The sequence below is a fragment of the Myotis myotis genome, unplaced genomic scaffold (genome assembly GCF_014108235.1).
Source record: "Myotis myotis isolate mMyoMyo1 unplaced genomic scaffold, mMyoMyo1.p scaffold_m19_p_12, whole genome shotgun sequence".
Classification (NCBI taxonomy): Eukaryota; Metazoa; Chordata; class Mammalia; order Chiroptera; family Vespertilionidae; genus Myotis; species Myotis myotis.
In genome coordinates, this window is record NW_023416316.1 from 16,001,816 (window position 1) to 16,026,681 (window position 24,866).

At 43.2% G+C, this 24,866-nt stretch overlaps 1 protein-coding gene across 9 annotated transcripts in view; it reads left to right on the forward strand.

Annotated features, from left to right (window-relative positions):
- Positions 1-24,866, forward strand: part of SUSD1 (sushi domain containing 1) — an 81,278-nt gene that overhangs the window by 15,624 nt on the left and 40,788 nt on the right. For 8 of the 9 annotated variants that reach the window (XR_004971175.1, XR_004971177.1, XR_004971176.1 and 5 more), the window contains exons 3-8: positions 183-338; positions 7,124-7,276; positions 8,159-8,338; positions 15,184-15,363; positions 21,158-21,255; positions 21,873-22,059. Coding sequence is in view for 5 of the 9 variants with exons in the window: in XM_036330011.1 (XP_036185904.1) it covers positions 183-338; positions 7,124-7,276; positions 8,159-8,338; positions 15,184-15,363; positions 21,158-21,255; positions 21,873-22,059 (954 nt within the window). In the remaining 4 variants the exon portion in view is untranslated. The remainder of the gene's footprint in view (positions 1-182; positions 339-7,123; positions 7,277-8,158; positions 8,339-15,183; positions 15,364-21,157; positions 21,256-21,872; positions 22,060-24,866) is intronic. The other variant, XM_036330015.1, reaches the window with a different exon arrangement.

Below are 24,866 nucleotides of genomic sequence, written 5' to 3' on the forward strand. Positions count from 1 at the left end.
ATACCTGGGGCGTGACTCCGAGGGGCCTCCGTCCTATAGTCGGAGGAGCACAGTGCCAGGGAAAGAGGCTGGGGAATATGTCCCAGAACATTGATTCCCGAGTCCACAGCACAGGACAGGGGGGTGTTGAACATGGTATGGATGGATGGCTTTTCCTGGATGTTGTCTCAATGTATCAACAGATAAAAACGAGTGCCAATTTGGGGCCACTGTGGTCTGCGGGAACCACACATCTTGCCACAACACGCTTGGAGGCTTTTATTGCATCTGCCTAGAAGGATATCGAGCCACAAACAACAACAAGACATTCATTCCCAACGACGGCACCTTTTGCACAGGTACTCAGAAGGGGGCTGTGGCGATGGCAACTGGCTGGTGGCAGGACAGTGTCCAGGATTTGGCGAAGGGAGAGGGCAGGGCCAGGACTGGTGTGATTTAAGGGAGGGACATTCCTGTAAGAAAATTTGTTTTTGTTTTGTTAATCCTCACCTGAGGATATTTTTTTCCATTGATTTTTAGAGAGAGTGGAGGGAGGGAGGAATAGAGAGAGAGAGAGACATTGATTGGTTGTTTCCCGCATGCGGTCCAAGTGGGGCCAGGGATTGAACCTGCAGCCCAGGTACGTGACATTGACTGGGAATCAAACCTGAGACCCTTCAATGTGCAGGATGACCACTGAGCAATACCAGACAGAGCATAGGAGTGAGATTTGGACATGGCCTGAGTATTTGTTCGTATTAGAGAATTATTGTTAATTTTATTAGATGGGATAACAGTGGCATTTAGGATAATATTCTTATTTGGGAGACACATGCTGAAGTATCTGGGATATTATTATGAGTACCTCGTGTTATTAGATCTATAAGGTACTTTAAATGTAAATAATTGTTCATTCTTATGGGTGTGGGTCTATGGGAGTTCAGTGTAATGTTCCTTTTACTTTTTAAAATATATTTTTATTGATTTCACAGAAAAAAGGGAGATGGAGAGAGAGAGATAGAAGCATCAATGGTGAAAGAGAATCATTGATTGGATGCCTCCTGCACACCCCACACTGGGGATCAAGACTGCAACCCAGGCATGTGCTTTGACTGGGAATTGAACCGTGACTTCTTGGTTCATAGGTTGATGCTCAACCACTGAGCCATGTCTCCGGGCAGTAATGTTCCTTTTCCTGTTCTGTGTGTCTGAACATTTTCATAATAAATAACAAGGAGGGGCCCTCAGAGATGGTGTGTCATCTGCAGGTTCCTGGAACCCCAGATGGGCTGTTTGTTCTTGGGGTGACTGGCATGTACCAGCTTGTGCACTTTGTCCCCTAAGGCCCCAGGGGCTGGGCACCGTGATGCTGGCTCCCGGGAGGTCAGAGTGCTGCTCCTATTAGAGCTGTGGATCCACCTCCCACAGGAATAAGTGAGGAGTGTAACTTCTGGAACCTCAGTAGCTTAGGGGTCAGTTTTCTGGGCATATGTTGGTCGAGTACAATGGGGTGGGCAAAACCCTCCTAATTGTCAGTGGCCCCTGTATTATCTGACCTCTACTTACATCCTGCCATGATAGTATAGCTCTTTGGTTTTCTTAGAAAATCTTTGAATAGTAATGAAGAGAAAAGGCAGGAAGAGACTGCTGATTCTAAGATGGGTTTGTACAGACCTAATGGCTGCTTAAAAGCTTTATTATTTAAAGGTTTCCAGGGAAAAGAAAGGGAGAGGAGAACATGGCTTCTTACTCACCCAGAACCACAGGCTCTGATGCTCTGATGCATTCTCCCTCTTGACCTGTACCGAGGTAAAGGTCCCTCCAAGGGTCCATTTGATCTCTTCTTGACACAAATGAGCACATTCCTTCAGAAAAGACATCTGATAATATCCTGTTGTTTTAGGTAGCAAATTCCCTGCCACATGATTGCAGAAGCCCAGTGTTGCAGGATTAAATTAGGTGGGTTTAAAAAAATTAGGTACCAATTGCCCTAGCCGGATTGGCTCAGTAGATAGAGCATTGGCCTGCAGACTGAAAGGTCCCGGGTTCGATTCTGGTGAAGAGCTCATGCCCGGGTTTGGGCTCGATCCCCAGTGTGGGGCATGCAGGAGGCAGCCGATCAGTAGTTCTCTCTCATCATGATGTTTCTATCTCTCTCTCCCTCTCCCTTTTTCTCTGAAATCAATAAAAATATATATTTTTAAAAAATGGTCTCTGGAGCCAGATATCTGGCTTCCCGCTACTTACCTTCCTGACTTACAGTAAGTCCAATTATTCAACTTCAGGTGCTTCATCTGTAAAATGGGGGTAACAATAGCATCTGCCTCACCAGGTTATTTTGAAGACTAAATAGGATGGAAGTAATCAGTAATAAATAATGAGTTTAGAACAATGCCTGGTATGTGTAAGATGACATGCAGGAATAGTTATTAGCAGTCGTAATGATTATTTTTTAATATGTCTTTATTGACTTCAGAGAGAGGGAGAGGGAGAGAGAGAGAAACATCAGTGATGAGAGAGAATCATTGATCAGCTGCCTCCTGGATGCTCCCTTCTGGGGCTCAAGCTCACAACCTGGGCATATGCCCTGACTGGGAATCAAAGCATGACCTCCTGGTTCATGGGTCAATGCTTAACCACTGAGCCACACCAGCGGGGCATAATGATTATTGTTATGAGGTTGTTGAATGACTGTACACAAAGCAAACTGATTAATGACTGTAGTGACTTCTGTTCGGCGCTGATCAGTACCGAGGAGCTCCAAGTATTTTCCATACCACGACTGCTTAGCCACATTTTTGCCCTGTAGTTATTTGTACTCTTTATTTTTAGAACTCGACTAAAAAAAGAAAAAAGACAACCTTTGATTCCCACTCTCTGTTGAGGAGTCTAGAGCAGGTGGACAGGCTGGAAAATGATTTCTGTGACAAAGCTATACATAGATACTTTACAAATTCCTCCATGGGATAAAAAAATCTTGATAAGTTAAAATGATGGATCAAATCTAGAAACGTATGTTGTATTCTGCAGTGTTGAAATCATCTTAAAGTTTGTCCTAGATTGAGATTGAACTTAGTTTATGTTATTTACTTTTTAAAAATGTTCTTATTGATTTTAGAGAGAGAAAAGAAGGGAGAGGGAAAGAGAGAGAAACAGTAATGTGAGAGAGAAACATCGATCAATTGCCTCCCGTATGCACCTCATCCGGGGACCACACCAAAACCTGGCATATGCCCTAACTGGGAATCCAACTGGCGACCTTTTGGTGCACGGATGACACTCAACCAACTGAGGCCAGGGCTATCTGATGGTATTTTTATTTTGGGAATCCTTTCTTAACAATTGCCAAAAGTATCATGATTTTATTATAAACAATTATTGAACCCTAAGCTTTGCTTGTTTCATTTCTCAGTACTCCTTGTTGTGTTTTATTATGTCTTTCTCTTTCTTGACATTGTTTATTCTGATTTTTTTTTTTTTTTTTGCTGGCTCCAGTATTTTCTCAAAATCTTTTCCAGAAAAGAAATGTCAGTGCTGATACCTGGTATCACTCATGGTCTGAAAGGTCATTCCTTTGTTTAAATACAGCATGAAGTCTTGCTCCATTTTTCTTAGAACTCTGTAACATTACTCCTTTGCTATCTAGCATTTAGTGTTTCAGACAAGAAGTCCTAGATCAGATGGGCTCTCTTTTCCCTATATATTACTGTTCCTTTCCCTCAGGGGGTTATACATTCTTCCCTTATTCTATGCAATTCAGAATTACTTTCATTTTTTTAACATTCAGACCTGTCAGTTGTAAAAGCTATTTGGATTTGAATACACAAACTGAGGATTTTAAAAAATATTCTTATACATTTACTCCATTCTCTTCTGCAATTCCTCTTAAATGAATACTGATGGTTGCCAAGTGGAATAGGGTGGGAGGGGAGATGGTAAAAAGGAATGCAAGAATAGTATAAAAAGTATAATCTAAAAAATTAAATGGATATTAAGTACTTTAGATTCATCTTCATGTTTTTTTTTTGTTCTGCACTCTGTCTCACATAATTTATTTTTCTATGTGTTTTTGGAGAATTCCTCAAGTTGGAATTTGCACATTTATTTTTCAGCATTGATTGAGCTATTATTCAGTGCCTCCATTGATTGAGTTTTTATTTTTGGCATTCATATTTTGTTTTTAATATTCAAAACCTCATTGTTTTTTATTGACACAGTTTCTTCTTAATCTTGTTTGGACTTCTGCATCTCTTAATTATCTATTACTACATAATTCTAGTCTCCTGACTCCCAAATTTAGTGGCTTAAAACAGCAATTTATTATTTCTCACAATTCCATGGCTAGGTAGTTTTATCACTTGTGTAGATACATTCAGCTGGTGGCTGGCCTGGGCTGGGAGGGAAGAGAAGGCCTCTCACATGTCTAGGGCCTTCGTGCTGATGGTCAGTTCTCCTCTATGTGGCCCTCTCTTCATTTGGTGTCTCATCCTAGGGCCTCTCTGAGTGGGCTCCAAGTATAACAGCCTGGATTTCCTAACAGCATGGCCACTGGATTCTAAGAGAGAAAGAGAAAGCTGCCAGGTGTCTTCAGAGTTAGGTCCAGAGCAGGCACACTGTTACTTCTGCCCTGTCCTATTGGCCAAAGCAAGTCCCAAGGCCAGCCCGAGGGAGCCACATACTCTTGATGGGAGGAGTGGCATGTGAGAAAGGGAGAAGCAGAATTGTTGCCAGCCATTTTTGAAGACAATCTCCCACAAACAGTTCCCAAAAGTTTGAAGCACTAAATGTGTAGGTTGATCTGAATTGGTAGTTTTTCCCTGAAATCTATATAATTTTATTAACCAATGTCACCCCAGTAAATTCAATAATAATAATAATAATCTACACTAATAAAAGACAAAGATGCTAATTGACCATACCTTTGCTACGCCCACCATCCAATCAGAAGAGTATGTAAATTAACCCAACAAAGATGGCCGTTAAATTTGCATACTGCAGGTGGGGCGGGCAGCGCCAGATGCCACCTGAGGAGGCAGAGCTGGCGATCGCCCTGGCCAGAAGCCTGAGGCCTAGGGAGGGGCGGAGCTGGCAATCGCACAGGGCTGGGGGTCCCCTGCCCAGGCTTAAGGCCCCGGCCAGAGGCCTGAGGCCTGGGCAGGGGCAGAGCCTGCCATCATCAGGCTGGGGGTCCCCTGCCCAGGCCTACGGCCCCAGCCAGAGGCCTGAGGCCTGGGCAGGGGTGGAGCCGGTGATCGCATGGGGCTGGGGGTTCCCTGCCCAGGCCTAATGCCCGGCCTAAGGCCTTAGGCCTGGGCAGGGGCCGAGCCGGGGACCGGTGTGAACTACAGAGGAAACACCTTTTTGACGCTCATTGGCTAAGCTCCCTGTATGCCACTGGTAATATTCTTAGTAACTTGGGTAATAAGAATCCAAGAAGGTGATGTAGGGTTTTTCCACCTCACTCCTGGAGGGAAAAAATGAAGGTCTGCTGCTGGAGGGGCTAAGAAATATCATATCCTGCCCTAGCTGGTTTGACTCAATAGATTATGCCTCGGCCTACCTACCACAGGGTCTGGGTTTAATTCTGACCAAGGGCATGTACCTAGGTTGCAGGCTCTTCCCTGGCTGGGGCCCAGGTCAGCACTCATGCAGGAGGCAACCAATCAAAGTGTTCCTCTCACTTTGATGTTCCTCTCTTCCACATTCTCTAAAAATCAGTGAAAACATATCCTCAGGTGAGGATAAAAAAAATAATTAAAAAAATCATGTCCTATGAAAGACACATCTTGAAAATGCCTAAAGAAAGTTGTCATTTTTTCATGATGAAGGGACTGGAGTCTGTGTTGATGAAAACACCTTGGTGGCTCCGGTGACTGGCAGTGGCTGCAGTAGTGGGGTGATGGGGCTGATGCCTTCCCCTGATCAGCCTCCCACAAAGGGAGGCCAGACTGCGGCTTAGGCCTGCTCCCCAAGGGGAGCAGGGAGCAGGCCTAAGCTGTCAGCAGGACATCCCCTGAGGGCTCCCAGTATGTGAGAGGGGGCAAGCTGGGCTGAGGGACCACCCCCCCCTCCCAGTGCACGAATTTCATGCACCGGGCCCCTAGTAATAATAATAAACATTGGTAACTTGTATGGGCTCCTTCAGCAATTGAGTGAATTGCTGGTTCCCAAACAATGATCAGTGAGTGATGAGGTATTCATTGGTCTAAGACCAAAGAACAAACAAAGAAAAAGGAGAATATAGTGAATTTCAGTAAAATCACAAACAAATTTAAAAGAATTTTGAGATTATGTTCTTCCTTCTTTTATGAAATTATGCTGTTCATAGTTTTTTTTTGGAAAAAAATGTATTTCTGTCAAAATTACTGTATGTTTTTCTTACCCCTGTACTTGCTACTTCTCATAATCTTTAGTCAGGGGGAGTCTGCCAAGAAGCCTGGCTTACCCTTCTCGAAGCCTGTTTTAAGGCCCCGTTATCTTGGTAAAATTAGTGAGATCCTTTTGAAGTATCCCCTTACTATCTGTCTTGGTATCCTATGTTCATTTTTGAAAGCATTTTTCACTCTTGTCTAAATTGTTCTGTATTTGGAGTTCTTTAGATATTTTTAGTTTGAGATTAAGGCCATTCTTATTTTATAGTAACTGAATTTTTAAATCCGCACCTGAGGATATGTTTTTATTGATTTGAGAGAGAGGAAGGAAGAGAGAGAAAGAGAGAAACACCTATGTGAGAAACATCGATGGGTTGCCTCCCCTACTTGCCCTGACCAGGAATCAAACACACCACCTTTTGATGTACAGGAGGACGCTCCGACCAACTGAGCCACCCAGCCAGGGCTGACATTTATTAACAGGCTCTTTTTTTGTTCATTTGATTTGGTGTCAGAAAATTGGTGATGGCTGTTGGTTTTTATAAAGCCCCAGAACAAGGTCACAAGTACTTCTGAGCACCTCTTAGTGAAGGATATCTGAGAAGACCCCGTACAAAGTAAAATAAAATTCATGATACTATTGCACACAAATGCGTCCATTTGTAAGCATAGACTGAGGATGTGAGAAATGGTTGTCACAATGTCATTCCCCCTCCCTCATTTTTTCTTTTTTCTGTTTTTCTCTCCCTCTTCTCTTCGGGATGGGTCTCAAGACATAGATGAGTGTGAGGTGCCCGGCCTGTGTGGGCAAGGAGGGCGGTGTGTGAACACTCATGGGAGCTTCGAATGCTACTGTATGGATGGATACTTGCCAGAGAGTGGCCCCGAGCCTTTCCACCCGACCAGAGATGCCACGTCATGCACAGGTGGGTTTCTGCTGAAGAATGCAAGATCGGAAAGCGCGTTCCTGTTGGTGGTGACTTTCTGCCGCCCTCACCTCTGTCTGTGGGTCTCTGTTGGGGAGGTAGGTGGAGATTATTAGTTCCTTTGCACATTTATACAACCTATGAAATAAGCAAGTAGCAACCTAATCAAGATAGAAGGGGCTATGTTAAAAAGCTAAAATTAGTAAACTTTGGGGATTTGTAGCAGTTAGTAGATATTTTGATGGTAACCATTACGTTAGCTTGTAAAACATGGCTGATCTGGTAGGGACCAGCATCTCAAAAGTGACCCTGAAAATGATACAGGTATATATATCATAAGGTGTTTTGCAATTTAAAATTTTCACTTCATTGGACTAGGATTCTCTTTATTTTTATTTTTTTTAATATATTTTATTGATTTTTTGCAGAGAGGAAGGATGAGGGATAGAGAGTCAGAAACATCAATGAGAGAGAAACACCAATTAGCTGCCTCCTACACACCCTCTACTGGGGATTTGCCTGCAACCAAGGTACATGCCCTTGACTGGAATCGAACCCGGGACCCTTCAGTCCCTAGGCCGACGCTCTATCCACTGAGCCATACCGATCAGGGCAAGGATTCTCTTTAGTTAGTATGAGTTAGTGAAGGTTGATTGCCGAATTCATTCAGCTTTGTGCAGGTATAGATGCTATTCCCTATGGCGGGTCAGAAGATTGAAGAGAGATAATCATTGGAAACATGCCCAAAAGTCATGTGGAAATGAACCAGCCTATTTAACCTGAGGCTGGGGTCTGTGTGTATAGGGAGGGGGAATGGGGTAGAGGTAGAGATGAATTTTGAAAATTCACATAATAATGCATCTGATATTAATTCATTTGCAGAAATAGACTGTGGCACTCCTCCTGAGGTCCCAGATGCCTATATTATAGGAAATTATACCTCTGGGCCTGGCAGCCAGGTTCGTTATGCTTGCAAAGAAGGGTTTTTCAGTGGCCCGGAAGATATAGTTTCAAGCTGCACAGTCTTGGGCACATGGGAGTCCCCCAAATTAAATTGCCAAGGTGAGTTTTCAAAAGGTTCAGGTTCACGGCTTATACCATGTTGAGATTTTCATAGTTCTCTCTTAAATTTCTCCTTGGGGTGGTGAATGAATTGAATAAACCCAATAATCCCTTTTTTTCCCTAATAGGTTTTCAGTTAATTCTCTTTGATTTTCCAGGAATAGTATCCTCTTTCATCTGCAAATAATGATAATTCCATCTTTTATTTTTCAACTTTTAAAAAAGTTGTTTCTCGTGGGTTTGTCAGTCAAGGGCACATACCTCGATGCCCGGCCCAGGTTGGGTGCAAATGGAAGGCAACTAATTGATGTGTGTCTCTCTCACATCAATGTTTTTCTCTCTCCATCTCTCTTCCCTCCCCTCCATTATCTCTAAAAAAAAAAAAAAAAAAAAGGTTGAGGATTAAAAAAAATGTTAACAAGTGGTAATTTGCACTGGGGGTGGGTGGGTCCTGGGTGATTTTATATCTTATGTACTTTCTGAATTGAAGGAATTTTTAACATATAACAAAGCCCAGTTTTCATTGAATTTATTGCCTAACTAAGTAACCTCAGTGACATGCTTGGCTGAGTTAATCCTTTTGCTACTCTGTGATTTCAGGTTCTAAACACATTTTAATAGTTAATTATCATCCTGAGGTGTAAGAAATCCTAAAAGTATATTTTAGCTCTAACATCTTTCAATAAATCAATTAAAATGCAGAACTTAGATTAAAATGTGTCATAATGCATTTCAAAGAACTCCCTAAGGACTTATACAGGAAACCCCATCTGAAACAATTTGTATTACTTTGGAAATGGGATTTCCATCTGGATTATTGGACTGAGGATACAGAAGGTTAGAGCGTGCTTGTTATATTCCTCTGAGAACTGTTATTTAGAAGATCTTCACTTCTTTCCCTCCTCTAATGATTGCTCTCTGCCTGCTGACACCCTCCTCCGCCTCCCCCCTGTCACCACATGGCGGAGGCTTCTCAGAGCTGTGCCTGCCCCTCTCTAAGCCCACCCCTTCTTACTTACCCTGCAGTCTGCGTGGGGCCTCCAGAATCTGGGCCATGTGCCAGCCAGCACTGTATTTTTAGCTCAGAGTTACAAAGCCACAGGAATTGGGAATTCCACTAAGAACACAAGCTGACTGTGAACTTGGGTGCTGCGGAGGAGCAGGTGCTTGTGAAGGGAGCAGCTGTGATTACAGATGGCAGCGTTTGTGTCCCAGAACAGGCTTCCCCGACAGAGAAGGTACAGTTGGTGGACCTGTTGTTCATGTTCTTCCGGTTTCTGTGTCCCCCAGTGGCAGTGCTGCCTTGCAGGGGGGCCTGTGACATGGGTCCCCCATCCCAGCGGGCCTCAGAGCTGGAAGTGAGGATGACAGGCCCCTGTGGTCCCCTCTTCTTTTTTAAAAAAAAACATATTTTAATTTATTTTAGAGAGGAAGGAAGAGGGAGAGAGAGATGGAAACATCAATGATGAGAGAGAATCATCAATCGACTGCCTCCTGAGTGCCCCCTACTGGGGATTGAGCCTGCAACCCTGGCATGTGCCCTAACTTGGAATCAAACCGTGACCTCCTGGTTCATAGGTTGACACTCAACCACTGAACCACACAGGCTGGGCTGTGGTCTCCTCTTCTGACGTAGGTAGGACTTGATGGAAATATGTGGCTGAAAGGATAGTATTTCTACCTTGCACTCCCTACATTTTGTTATAGTTACTACTTTTTTAATTTTCAGAAAAGATGCAAGTTGTGGGTGGCAGCTTAAAGAATGTAGGTTTCTAAAAAAAAAATCAACCAAGCCAGGAGCAAGGTGAGGGAATCACTTGGACCATGTTTATCATCAACAACAAAATGGAGTTTGGGTCTCACGTTATATGCGATAGATCCTGTGACTGAGAAAGTCCGGAGTCTGGGAGGAGAGAAGACAGCTACGCTACCGTGATATCCAGGTGCACACCTAAATTTATGTTCATATGCAGCTCACAGCATCAAACCCCATTGTCACTTCTACAGAAGTAAGATCCTTACAAGAGATGTGCTCATAAACTCTTTTTTTCTCTTTCTAGCACCCATGCTTTTACCTATGATAACATCCTCTGCAGTTTCTGAAGGGTTTAGATTCTAGCTATTTCCATACTAGATACACATAACATTCATTGTCAACAAATAGTATCCAGTATGGAAATAGCTTTTGTTTTTCTCCAAATGAGCTTTCTCTATCTGAAGGAAATGTATTGTTAGTCAAGGCTAAGTTCGTGGAAGACTTTAGAATACAGAGTACATCAAAAAATATTTTTTTCTTTCACAGCCTAAGGCAAATGGGCTTTTTTGGTGCTAATGAGCTCATTAGCTTAGTGTCAGCAGTTAATAAGCTACTCTGGAGGATCTGCTTTGTGGCATACTGAAACCCTCCCATTTTCCTTTGATGGTTATGATAACATTTGCTAAGTTCAAGTTGCCACAGATCGAGACATTAGATGTCAGCCCCCAACATCGATGATATATGTAATTTAGTGCCCAAGTGATCCCAGAATGAGGGTCAAACTATATTTGGCCAAATTTGGAACATGCCATAAAATGCATGAAACTCTGTCATAAAGTTACACTTTGACCCATTCTTTAGTATGTTTTTTACATATAAATATCACAGAGATTAATGTTCATAATATTAATTACTCACATGAATACAGGAGATATTGAAAAATATTGGATATAGACACAGCCCACAAAGAGCTTACCATTAAGAGGAGAAGAGAAAATTTTTACAAATGAAATAAATGAAGAAAGTATAAGGTATAAGTGCTGAATTATCGGATCCAGGGGATGAATATAGATCCTCGTGTAATTGGCCTGTCACCCTTACAACCTACCACATTATACTAATTTCCAGGTGTTACATAAAGCGTCTGATTTGAGAAGGTTAGAGACTTCCTTCTATTATTGCTGGGCAAGGAAGACAACTGACTTTAGTGGGATTTTCTTCAGTTTTCATCCTTGTTTCTGTTCCTTTGCCAAAGCTTTTCATCTAGTAGTTTATTTGTCAGGGATGGTTGTGTGTGTTTTTCAGTCAAGATCAGTATGTGGAATAGGTCTATCATTCATTTCCCCAGCAGTTGGCAAAATGCCTGCCTCAATTTATAGACCTTATCGGTCTCTTTTTCCTTTCCTTTCTCAGCTTGGTCTTTATTGGTCTCTAAAGCAGTCTTGGTTAAAGCCTTTTATTACGCTGTGTGCTCTGTCATCAGCCACCTTATTGCGCTGACTGTATGATAAGCAGCAGGCACTGTGGGTGATGTTGGTGATACAGTGAGTCATTGATTAGATGCCAGATTTCCTTCTGGAATATCTTCTCGGGTAGAGTAGTAAAGCTAGCCATGTGGGTAAACATTTTCACCTTCGAGATATGAAATAAAGTTAAAATATAAACGTGGTCCTTGAAACTGGCACAGCACATCCCCTCTTCCCCACCCCAGGGAGACCTGTTTTGAAGTCAGTCATTTGAATAAAATCACAGGTAATAGGATAGTAAGATATATTCCCAGCCATGTTCATAATTAGTGGACTGTATTCCTGATGCAGTTCCAAGCGTTACTTAATAATATAATTAGCCAGACAAATGTGTGCTTTAATGAACATATATGCAGCACAAGATTTGTGCTGCTTATTATTTTCTTTCCTTTGGATAGAAACTGTTTTTTATTATTATTTTATTGTTATTCTTTTTTGTTAATCCTCATCCGAGGATATTTTTTCCATTGATTTTACAGAGAGTGGAAAGGAGGTGGGGGGAGAGAGAAGCATCCATGTGAGAGAGACACATTGATTGGTTGCCTTCTGCACATGACTGGGGCCAAGGATTGAACCTGCAACCCAGGTACATGCCCTTAACTGGGAATCGAACCTGTGACCCTTCGGTGCATAGGCTGGTGCTCTAATCACTGAACCATAAACTGCAGGGCTCAAAACTCTATTTAAGTGATATATTTCCTTGTGAGGGTGAGAGCTCTGGGGTTTTCATGTAGAACTATATTTTCATTACCTATTGCAGTCTCATTGGATTGATTTTTGATTATTTCTTAATAGGAGCCACCTGCTTTCTCACATCTTTTGTTCTGAGTAGAAGTGGCAGTGTCTGCCATCTCTCTTAAGGGGGGTGGGGAGTTTGACAATATCTGTGGCAGGGTTATGTTCCAGGCCAAACACAGGCCACACCCCATACTATGGGGTTAAACATCAGTACCAAGAAAGCTTCAGGGGGTCACACAACTGCAGAGGAAATCTATTTCCAGCAGCTCTTTTGCTCTGGGAGAATTCTTAGAGACAAGATTGGGCAGAGGGAGTTGTCACAGATTGATTCAAGTATTCCTTCATGCAACCTTTTTTCCCTGAGGTATCAGCTCACCTGCAAGATTAGTCCCAGTCAGGGCCTAGAGTGGGCCCCTTCACTGTGAGGCTGCCCAGATTGAATGGATCTGGACTTTGGGGTCACACAAACCTTGGTTTGGACACGGCTCTATCTTTTATTAGGGGTGTGGCTTTTGACTGTGACTTAAGCTGTTAGGATCTCTATTTTCATATCTATAAACTACATGAAAAAAATAAAAACCACATCTACCTTGCAGGGTTTTCTGTGAGGAATAAGTAAGATAGTATGTATCTAATAAACTACCCGTGTTCAGTAGGATTTCAATGGATGTTATTTATTTATTTGTTTGTTTGTTTGTTTTTGCTACTCCCCACCCAAGGATATATTTTTCTATTGATTTTTAGAGGGAGTGGAAGGGAAGGGGAGATATATATATAGAGAGAAACATTGATATGAAAGAGACACATCGATTGGTTGCCTCCTGCATGTGCCCTGACCAGGGCCAGGGATTGAGCCTGCAACCTAGTACATGCCCTTGACTGAAATCGAACCAGGGACCCTTCAGTCCATGGGCCGGCGCTCTAGCACTGAACCAAAATCATAGATTGGCCGCCTCCTACAAGTCCCCCACTGGGGATCGAGCCCACAACCCAGCATTGAACCTGGGACCTTTCAGCTCGCAGGCCGACGCTATCCACTAAACCAAACTGGCTAGGGCTTACCTTCTGCACTCTTACCCCTTTAGTATCTGTGCTTCTCCCTAATCCAACTGTCACTGAGTTCCCTCCCAAACATCTCCAATGTGCTGTTTAGAATTCCAGCTTCAAGGCCAATAAACCTGCATAAACCTATACCCTCAATGTCTTCACTGATGCTCCACCTATTTCCTGGTGTAACTGAACCCTGGCTTAAACTAGAAGATGTTTTAGATGTCAACAATGACTGGGCAGTCTTATGAAACATTAACCACCTGTTCTGTTGGTTGCTCATTTACACACAAATATACTCATGTCTCGGAATGTTTTGGGCCAATAAGTGTCTAAAGGCTTGATGCTGGGAAAACATGATGAGGGCCAGGAGGTCTTGTGTTTGGTAAACATCTATGAAAAGGACACAAATTTCTGTGAGCAGACATGGGACTTGAGAGGTAGATAGGGTTGGAGGATTTGTGAAATGACCACCTCATTCTGGTGCCATAACTGCTGATGATTTGATTTGAATCTCCACTGACCAGAGACTAACTCTTTTTAAAAAAAACCTTAGAGCCAGGTGATTGGGCAGGTGGGTTGAGCTGTTGTATTAAGGGTTTTGAGATAACTCCAATGACAAAAGGTGAGAGAGGCCTCCCTCAAGGAAATAACTCTGGGGTTTTGCATCCATATGAGATGGAGAAGAGTGCAATTCCATTAAATCCACCAATTCTGTGTCAGAAGCTCATTTGAGAGTAGCCACCTATTTCTAAGGCTAAGAATAGTTGATGAAGAGTTGGAAACAGATCGTATCTTTTTCTCTATTTTGAATGCTTTATCTCAATGAATGGACTGATGTTTTAAAAACCTAGATATTAGGAGTGCTTAATTTTCTTGTCTTTCTACAGATGGGGAGAAAACTAAAAATCAGAATGAATGCCAAATGTAATATTTTTCTTTCTTTCTGTATTTAGGTATAGCTAGGACTGTTGGTTACCTTTGTAACTATTATGACCATTTTATTTTGTATTTTATATTTATTATGTTTTCTTGAATAAAAGTCTATCTATGAGCTCCTCACTACAACATGAGAAATGTAGCATGTTTTATTTCTTCCCTTCCCCTCCCTGCTCAGATTTTGTTCAAATAATTTGGAATTTCATTTTCAAATTATTAATTTTTTTTACATTGTTAGCTTTGAATTTGTGTGTGTGTTTTTTCAGAAAAGATACACATGGATTTTTTTTTCTAATTGTAGATTATCTAAACATGACTTTTGTTTACTCTTATGTTAAGTAGCATTTGGCTGGGTCTAAAATGGTAATGTTCTTTTCCTATAAATATTTACCCTATTAATTTGCTTTAAAAAGTTCAGAGGTTATATATATATATATATATATATATATATATATATATATATATATAATTAAATATTCATTTGGCAACAAGACTCCTACAATTGCATTATTGTCTACTCAGGAGCTAATGATTGGAAGGTGCATGGCAAAAGGTACCAGAAAGTATTGATATTTAAAAGAACCCTGAGATGGATTATTTCATTGACCAAGGAAGTCTTTATAATATAAATAATCTTATAGTTGGGATTTTTTTAATGTATGTGAGTTTGTAAATTTCTGTACTTCTGAACAATCTTACTTTGTATACCTGCAATTGGACCAGTGTTTTCTCTTTTCCCATGAGTGGCCTCTATCATTGCTAAATGTTTATTTCCACAATATGAATTATGGGGGTAGAACTCGGGGTCATGACGAGTGCTGTGCTGCCTCCCCTTGCAGAGATCAGCTGCGGCCGCCCTCCGGAAGTGCAGCATGCGTCCCTGGTGGGGAATCACAGCTCCAGCCTGGGCAGTGTGGCTCACTACGCCTGTCAAGAGGGCTTCGAGAGCCGTGGGGGCACGATCACTTCCGTGTGCACAGAGAGAGGCACCTGGAGAGAAAGTACTTTGACATGCACAGGTATAGATTTTATTCCCCGGGGCTCCTGTTTGCTAGAAGCGAATGGCCAGCGGGAGCAAGGGACCTAAAGCTGTTCGATTGCTGCCTCACTCTGTGTACTGCGTGCGCCTGGCTATGCCCTTTACCTGGGTGGGCACCTGGCTTTAAGTTTGCCAGCTAAATCCTGAAAATTTAGAGGGTGGATTGGGATAGAAAATTTTATGCTGCCATCTTTTGAAGCTCATGTTAAATCACAGTGACTCCTGTCTCCTCGGCTTGGCTGACTGAGGAATTTTTCTCTATGAACCATTTTCTCAGGGGGCCGTTCCTAAAAGTCCTAACTTAGCCCGTGTTGACAGATTTTCAGAGAGAGGTGATGTAATGAAAAATAGGCGTTTAATGTTTATTTGTGGTAAAATACATACAACATAAAATTTACCATCTTACCCATTTTTCAAGTATTTTCACATTGTTGTGCAACTTATCTCCAGAACTTTTTCATCTCCCAAAACTGAAACTCTGTGCCCATGAAACAATAACTCCCCACTGCCCCTCCCCCACAGACCCTGGCACCACCATTCTACTTCCTGTTTCTATGCATTTGACTAATTTAATTACCTCATATAAGCAAGACCATGTAACATTTGCCCTTCTGTGACTGGCTTATTTCCCTTAGCATGATGTCCTCCCGGTTCATCCATGTTGTCAGAAGTGGTGAGATTGCCTTCTTTTTTGAAAGCTGAATAATATTCCACTTGTGTATCTATTCTGTTGTATTTATCCATTCATTCACTGATGGACAACTTGTGTTGCTTGCACCTCTTGGCTATGATGAATAATGCTGCTATGCACATAGGTGTGCAAATACCTCTTTGAGATCCTTCTTTCAATTCTTTTGGATATATATACCTCCAAATAGAATTCCTGGTGAATAGGAGTTTTGAGACTTCAATTCAGATTCTAGTGCCACCTATGAAGCTGTGTGCCACTTGGTAAGGCATCATTTGCTCTAACCCTGAGTTTCCTCACCTCTCAAAGTGGGAAAATAAAGTCTGCTCTCCCTGCTTCAAAGAGTTGAGAGGGAATCAAATGAGATTATCTACGGGGAGCAGTTTGAAAAGTTTAAAGCACAGTGCACGTGTCAGGTCTTTACTGAAACTATTCGCCTTGCTGAATGAGAAATGTGTGCTTCCACATGCTTTATTTCCCACCGGTGCCTCCAAGAAGCAAGGTGGGAAAAGGCAATGATTCTTACCATTTGGGATGGTTGGTCTGGGGGTGTGACAAATGGTTGAATGACTCTGGGCATGTATTTCTTTTTTTTTAGTATTTTACTGATATTTTTACAGAGAGGAAAGGAGAGGGATAGAGAGTTAGAAACATCGATGAGAGAGAAACATCGATTAGCTGCCTCCTGCACACTCCCTACTGGAGATGTGCCCACAACCAAGGTACATGCCCTTGACCGGAATCGAACCTGGGACCCTTGAGTCCGCAGGCTGACACTCTATCCATTGAGCCAAACCGGTTAGGGCAGGGCATGTATTTCTAAATGTTTACTTTCTTGGCTCCAAAGGCAAAGCGCGGAAGAGTGGAAATCTCAAGGTAGTTTTCATCTGGTCTCTGGTTTGACTTGCAGCAGAATTATGGTAGAATGTCTTGAGCCTTGCCAATCAAAGTTTTCTATAGCAAAGTCTAGCCAGAGAAAGCAAAACGTGACCTGCTGGTGATTATTTGTCCCTAGAGCAATAGTTCATAACCAGTTTGGGGATATAAATTTGATGAAATCTATCAATTCAATAGATATCCATGTAGCATACACTCTGGAGGAGGTACTTCGCTAGATGCTGCCTCTTTGGAATTTACAGGGCAATTAGATAAACAGACTTTTCTCCAAAGAGATGCGCATACACATGTACATACAGTGTTTTACAGATTCGAGGTGTTGTGGGCCTCTGGAAGGCCTGGTGTAGATGGAGAAGTCAGCTCCACTGCGGAGGCCCTGTCTGTGGCATGCAGTTCCACATCCAGTCATCTCCATACAAACACAAGAGGATGTAGGCTAGAGACTGCAACCATAGAAACAACAAAGGGCCCACGTGGATAATAACCCAGAGATCTCTAGAGAGGGCTCCCTGACTTGCCCAACCTGCACAGAAAAGCAGACAGGCCTGTAACTAACAACAAGGACTCCAGGTTTCCAGTCTTAATGGTCATTCCAACCTATTATAGCATTTTCAACGGCACCTCTAAGAGTTATTCGGAGAAAGTGAGGCAGCTGCCTCATGAGGTGCAGAATTCAACATCTGGGGACGCCTTCCTAGCCCAGAGCTATCTACGGGAGTCCCTTGGTAAGAGAGCGGGGCATGGCTTCTGGACCCAGCCATTTGCTTTATTGCTCAAGCTGCTCTGCCCCCACCATTCAGAATTCAAGGGGGGGTACAAAGATTAGTCACTGCATGAAAAACCAGTGGGTCTGCATGGGGCATAGTAAGCTATTAATTAGCCGATGCTTGTAGGCACTTTGAAGAACAAACACGTTATGTAACTGCTAATTTTAATTACATCCTCAGCCTGCCACCTTTCACAGAGTCTGTGGCTCCAGCTTGCAGCCGTTTCCATGGGGTTAGTCAGGCTTTGATTTAAGGAGAGAAAAGGCATTCTCCCTGAGAGCTGTTATCTTTCTGTGAGGAGGCCTCTAGCTCTCAATCAAGATTGGCAACTAAATTCAATTTCCGCAGATAAAGGGGGCCATTTGCATGCTGATCAATTCATAGTGCCCTGCACTTGATCACGGGGCGCGTGGGTGGGAGAGGCGTCTGGAAATGTAGTGAGAGAAGCTGGTTACCCTGGCTCTTGCTCAGCTGCCCCGCCCCCTTCTTTTTCCTTTTCCTTGTTTTTCACCCATTTCTTTATACCTTCCCTTCCGTCCCAGCTCCCTCTGTATATTTGGTGTTTGCCTTCCTCAGTCTTCACTTTAAAAAAAAATTTTTAAAAATTAATTTCAGAGCGGAAGGGAGAGGGAGAGATAGAAACATCAATGATGAAAGAGAATCATCTATTGGCTGCCTCCTGCATGCCCCCGACTGGGGATCGAGCCTACAACCCCAGCATGTGCCCTGACCAGGAATTGAACCATGACCTCCTGGGTCATAGGTCGATGCTCAACCATTGAGCCACTTTTGGGTTTTTCCCCCATCGTCCACTTTTCTGCCTACCCTCTGACTGCCCTCTTCCTCTGTTCTCTGTTTTCATTCCATTTCCAGCTCTTTTTACACTGAATGTTTCGTTCCAAATTGGGGGGAAGAATCTATCTTCATTTTACCCCGGTTGTTTTCAGTTTAAAATCTTTTTGGAGCTCTCTGACTCTGCATCAGTAGCATGCATCTGTCCATGTTTCTAATGGAGTGTGAACCCGGGCAAGGTGGTGGACTTTTTTTTTTTTTTTAAAGGCTGGTTTGGACTGGAAACTCCAGACAGCTGAGAATTAGGTAACTGCTTTAGTGTCTGGAAAAACCCCAGGTGGAAGCTTGATGTTCAGTGAGTTGGTTTCCCTCAAGATCAAAGAGGTTGATTCATTCTTGATAAGCCTATCCTGCCTTTCATTCTGCACAGGTCATTTGGCTTTTTATGTTTAGAGTGTGGGTTAATAATTATAAGGTTGATGCTCACTCCTTCCAGGCTCTCAGAGGGGTAATAATATCTCTATTGGAACACAGACTGTTTATCTGCTGGGATCCTTTCTGAGCCCCCTAACCTGACTCTGGCAGCGACTCCCAACTGCCTCCAGGCCTCCTGGTAGCCTCTGCTCCTTGTTTTGTTGTCCGTCTTCCTCTTCAACTCAGTGATGCTCACTTGCAGTTCTACATGTTTCTGATGGAAAAGCATAGTCATCCAGGATAAATGGGCTCATTTATGTAAATAGCCACAGGGCTGGGTTTGTTTGAACATGTGCATAACGTTTGGACCATCCAGCATTCTAACCATCATTGACTGCATACCAACTTACTCACCCAGACCTCTGCTAGAGGCCTCACTGCTTGAGTCCATTTTGTCCTCAGAAAAACCCTGTAAGATTCAGTATGTTATTTTCATTTCATAGATGAGGAATCTGAGACTCATGAGAGTTAAACAGCTTTCACAGGATCATTCAGCTAATGGCAGAGTTAGGATTTGAACTCAGGTCCATTAGCCTTGAAAGCCCATGATCTCCCTCCTATGCCAGTGTTTTCCAAGCTTGAATTTTTTGTATGCCACCCTGACAATGTTTGCTATAACAAAAGTATTATTTGTTTAATAGTTTTCTTAAAACCATTTATATTTAAAACTTAAAACTATAATTTAAATTTGTTGATCAAGGACATTTTGTAATATATTTGATATCATGAGTGTGTTATTTTTTCTAATACACACAAAAATTAATACAAAGCAATCATTGATTTAAGTACAACCAAAAATCATCCTAAAGTATATGCATGCATTTTAGGAAATCACTACTCTAAGCCATGTTAGTTCTGCTTATTTTCTGACTCTAAAGATTAAAAAAAAGAAGAAGAAAGGAAACATAGCAGAACTCTCATCATTTAATTTATTCAAATATGCACTTATTCCAAGTAGTCACCTTGGGAAGCCATACCTCATTTTGATGCTGCTGCTATGAACAAAATCTGTTTTATAATCCATTTGGGAATTGCCTTTGGAGTGGTGTATGAGTAATATTAGGAGATCAGTCATCTTACTTCTTAAAAAATATGTTTTTATTGATTTCAGAGAAAGGAAGGAGAGGAAGAGAGGGATCGAAACATCAACAAGAGAGAGAATCATTGACTGGCTGCCTCCTGCACACCCTCCACTGGGGATGGAGCCCACAACCCGGGCATGTGCCCTGACCATGAATAAAATCATGACCTCCTGGTTCATGGGATGCTCAACCACTGAGCCACACTGGTGGACTGATTTTTATTTTTTTAAATATATATAAAATTATGTCATCTACTGATAGAGATAGTTTTACTTATCTTTAGGGGGTTTGATTTTAAATAGGTAAAAAGCTATGCCTTCTTCCCATCTGAACAACTTCCTAGGTAATAACTGGGGCCATTGGAAACTGTGTTACCTCAGGGAACCAAGACCCTGATACGGTTTCCCACGTTGCCAAATTCATTACAGGAAATGCATGCAGAATATTTAAAAGAAGCAGAACAACTCGGAGGAATCAGTGGCTTCCTGATAGGTCAGGGTTAAATAGCGACAGTTCAAGGAGTCCCAGAAGTATCCAGGGACCTTGTGAGAATTCATGGAGTTTACCCCAACCTGCTCCTTAGGGATGGTCCTGAGTGGTGATGCATGTCATTTCCCTCTGGGGAGTGGCAGTGACCTGGAAATAAGTGTGCTCCATCAGCCAGTGGCATGAGGAGCCAGAACCAGATCTTACCTGTGCAGCTGCAGGGGAGAGGCCGGGCACAGCTCTGGGCCTCTTTCTACCCCACACGAGTAGAAAGCCAGTGGCATCCAGTGGCCTGTTGGATTGACCACAGGTTGGAATTCTTACCAATACTCACCCAAGCAGGAATCTTTCCTTTTCCTCCAAGTCAGGTCGTGGGCCAGGATCATTCATGATGAAGATAAATGCGGTGACAGGCCTAGGGTAGCTTGACTTGCCTGATTCGGTTTCTAAATCAGAGCTTGAATGGTGAGCAGCAGATACTAGCTGGACAGATAAACAAAGTCATGCTCTCCAACATGGTTGCTGTTAGGATTTTTCCAAAACCCACTGATGCATTTTGTGAGTGGACTATCTCTTTTTCTGTTTTAGAGATAATTATAGAAATTAACGATGTGTCAGTGTTTAATGACACCTGTGTGAGGTGGCAGATACACCCAGGAAGAATGAACTCCAGGATCGTATATGTGGTAAGCAAAGTGATGACCTTTTTCCTTCCAGTGCAGGAATGGGAATCCAGGGGGACACAAGGCAATGGGCTTGCTTCCGGAAGAACCTCTCAATCTAATTGCCCTCCAAATCCCATCATCCTTTAAAAACGGGAACAGTTTTTTTTTTTAAAGATATCTGGATTATTTTACCTTACATTTTGTGTTTAATATATTTGTCATTGGACAGGGTGTATGTGTGGGGATGTATTTATATTTGGTATCAAAGCTTGTTTCCAAGCACTCGTACATCACTCCCCCCGCGTCAGCCTAGAAGTGGCTGCTGTCCCTGTGACAGGTTGCATGGAGCGGGTTTCAAGCTGTGACTCTCGATTGTTCGCCGGTCATCTGTGTGTGGGGTAGCACTTAGAGGGACTCCTCATTTTGTATCACTTCTTAGGGCCTATTGGTTACTGGGCTGATCAGACTTCATTATCAGATACCTGATAGCAGAAGTTTACCTGATTGTCCCCTCTCCCCCAGGGGAGCAGTGCAGTGTAAAGGGAACAGTAGGAGAAAAGGACCCAGCACCATCAAATCTCTCTTGGTCGTTTTAACTGGAGTCATGGTGGGTTCTCTTGTCTTTGCCCCTTGCAAAGGTACATGTGAAAGGACACCGGGCAGACCTGATAGAATCAGTTCATGAGGAGAGAGTCAACCTGACCACAGGCAGCAGGACCCCACAAGTGTGCCTAGACCTGTACCAAGGCACCAACTACACCGTGACCATCTCCACTGCCCCTCCCGAACGCTCCATGCCAGCCATCATCAGGTTCCAGACAGCAGGTAGGTAGAAGTGAAGTCTCATTTCCTCCCAGAAAATGCGAAGCACAGGATGTAGGGGAAATATGCTTCAGAATCAACTGGGCAGGAGAGTTCAGAGTTGCTTTTTGAGATCTGTAGCCAGAAGAATGTCCAGCAGGAGGGATCCCTATACTAGTGATGCCAGGCACAATGTATTGTGTCTCAGCTGGGCGTCTGGTTGAAGTGGGAGGTGATAAGAAGGCATTTAAAAGAGGACAACATGAGGTGATGACGCAGTCAGTTCTCAATTACCCAAGGCAATAGAGGGTGGCCACATGGCTCTTTGGAAATGGCAAAAGTCATTTCCGACTCTTGTCTATGAGAGGAGGAGCCAGGGACACTGACCCAATGGCTTTCATATTAAATGGGAACTGACCCCAGGACTGATCGAGGCTGGGTAATCATGTTGACTGTGGGTGGGTGGATAGGCGTAGGCAGTCCCAGGTGCAGGATGGTAAGTGTTGGATGAAAAGAGAAATTGGCAGGAAGAAGATTCGAGAAGTAGTAATAAACCTCATTGCATATAGTTATCACATACATTTTTATAGTAACACTAGAGGCCCAGTGCACGAATTCGTGTGTCTGGACTGCCAGCCCCAATTGGGGGCGATCGGGCCAGCCAGGGGGAGGGTTTTCAGGGAGGGGCAGCAGGCGGTTGGCTGGCTGGCCACCCCCCCGGGTCAAACTCCCAGTCGAGGGAACAATTTGCATATTAGGCTTTTATTATATAGAACTAGAGGCCCGGTGCACAAAAATTTGTGCACTCGAGGGCGGGGTGCCCTCAGCCTGGCCTGTGCCCTCTTACAGTCTGGGACCCCTCGGGGGATGGCCACATGCTGGCTTAGGCCCGCTCCCCAGGGGATTGGGCCTAAGCTGGCAATCAGACATCCCTCTGGCAGCCTGGCAGCCGTCGGGGGATGTCCACTTGCCAGCGGGGAGCAGGCCTAAGCTGCAGTCGGATATCCTTAGCGCTGCTGAGGAGGTGGGAGAGGCTCCCACCACCACTGCTGTATTAGCAGCCTTGCTTGTGGCTGAGCAGAACTCCCCCTGTGGGAGCACACTGACCACCAGGGAGCAGCTCCTGCATTGAGTGTCTGCCCCATGGTGGTCAATGTGTGTCATAGTGACCAGTCATTCCCAGTCTTTCTGCTGTTAGGGTCGGTTTGCATATTACCCTTTTATTATATAGGATAGAGGCCTGGTGCATGGGTGGGGGCCGGCTGGTTTGCCCTGAAGGGTGTCCCAGATCAGGGTGGGGGTCCCCGCTGGGGTGCCTGGCCAGCCTGGGTGAGGGGCTGATGGCTGTTTGCCACTGGTCACACCCCCTTCCAGGTGGGGGTCCCCACTGGGGTGCCTGGCCAGCCTGGGTGAGGGGCTGATGGCTGTTTGCAGGCTGGTCACACCCCCTTCAGGGTGGGGGTCCCCACTGGGGTACCTGGCCAGTATGGGTGAGGGGCTGAGGGTCGTTTTCAGGCTGGCCAAGCCTGTTGGTGATGGAAACTCCCGGCCTCTCCTTTTTTTCTTTTTTTTTTTATTCTGGGATTTATGTACCTTCTATAATTGAAACTTTGTTGCTTTCAGTGGAGCTGAGAGTGGGCTCCTGCTCACTCCAGCTCCGTGGCCACAGCCGGCTGAAAGCAGGTATCTGGGGTTTATTTACCTTTTATAATTGCAACTTTGTTGCTTTTGAGTGGAGCTGAGAGCCGGCGGCAGACTGTCTTCCTCCATCACTGGAGCAAGCAAGCCTCCTGCTCGCTTCAGCTCCGTGGCTGCCGGCCGCCATCTTGGTTGGGTTAATTTGCATACAGTCGCTCTGATTGGCTGGTGGGCATGGCTTAAGGCATAGCGAAGGTTCAGTCAATTTGCATGTTTGTCTTTTATTATATTAGATTCTAACAGTTGTAAGTTTTTTAAAAAGAATTCTAGTTATAGGGTGTTAGCACTAATTAAATACTTTGTAAGCAAACCTGGAGAAGTCACTGGGGTCATTTTTTATTTGGGGGGAGTTGAGATAGTTTTCACTTAAGAAAATATATGTCAGCCTTCAGTTATTGCTGCCACTAGGAATGGGAAGTGATAGAGATTTGATAGAAATAATAAAAATGACTTCCAATCTTAACAATATAAAGCCAACTATGAAATTATACAAATTAGATCCCTGGGTACTTGTATATGACTAAAACAAAATGATTTCTTCCTAAGTCAATAACATGTAAGGAAAGATATAAAATTAATGTGGTAACTAGAGAAGCTTGTACAAAATTAATAATAAACTGCTATGGATTTATTAGGAATATGTTTTTTTAAAAAGAGCATCCAAGGACTTCAAACTCATTTTTATTGTTCGGTCAGAGTGACAGTTTGCTGTTCAGGGTCAGTCAGCTGTTTTTACTAATATCTTATTACAACACCAAGTTAATTTCCACTGGGAAAGCATGTTCTTTGAGGTCAGACAGACCTGGTTTTGCATCTTAACCCTGCCTTGAAGAGTTGGGTGACCATGGCTGACATGTTTAATGTCTCCAGCCCGCTTTCCTCTGTCTTAAATTTTAAGTGGAGTTGGATTAAATTTGCAAATTAATTTAGTGAGAATTGGGATTTAGATTGAGTTGTCTCAATGGGAAACAGGTACATTTCCACATTTACTCAATATATACTTAGGTTTTGTCTTCCCTGTTTATTTATGCACTTTTGTAAAGATTTATCATTTTTTTCTTCTAGATCCTGTATATTTAACTATTGATTTTATTATCAGGATTATGCTAGTTCTCTTCAAATGAATTGGGAAG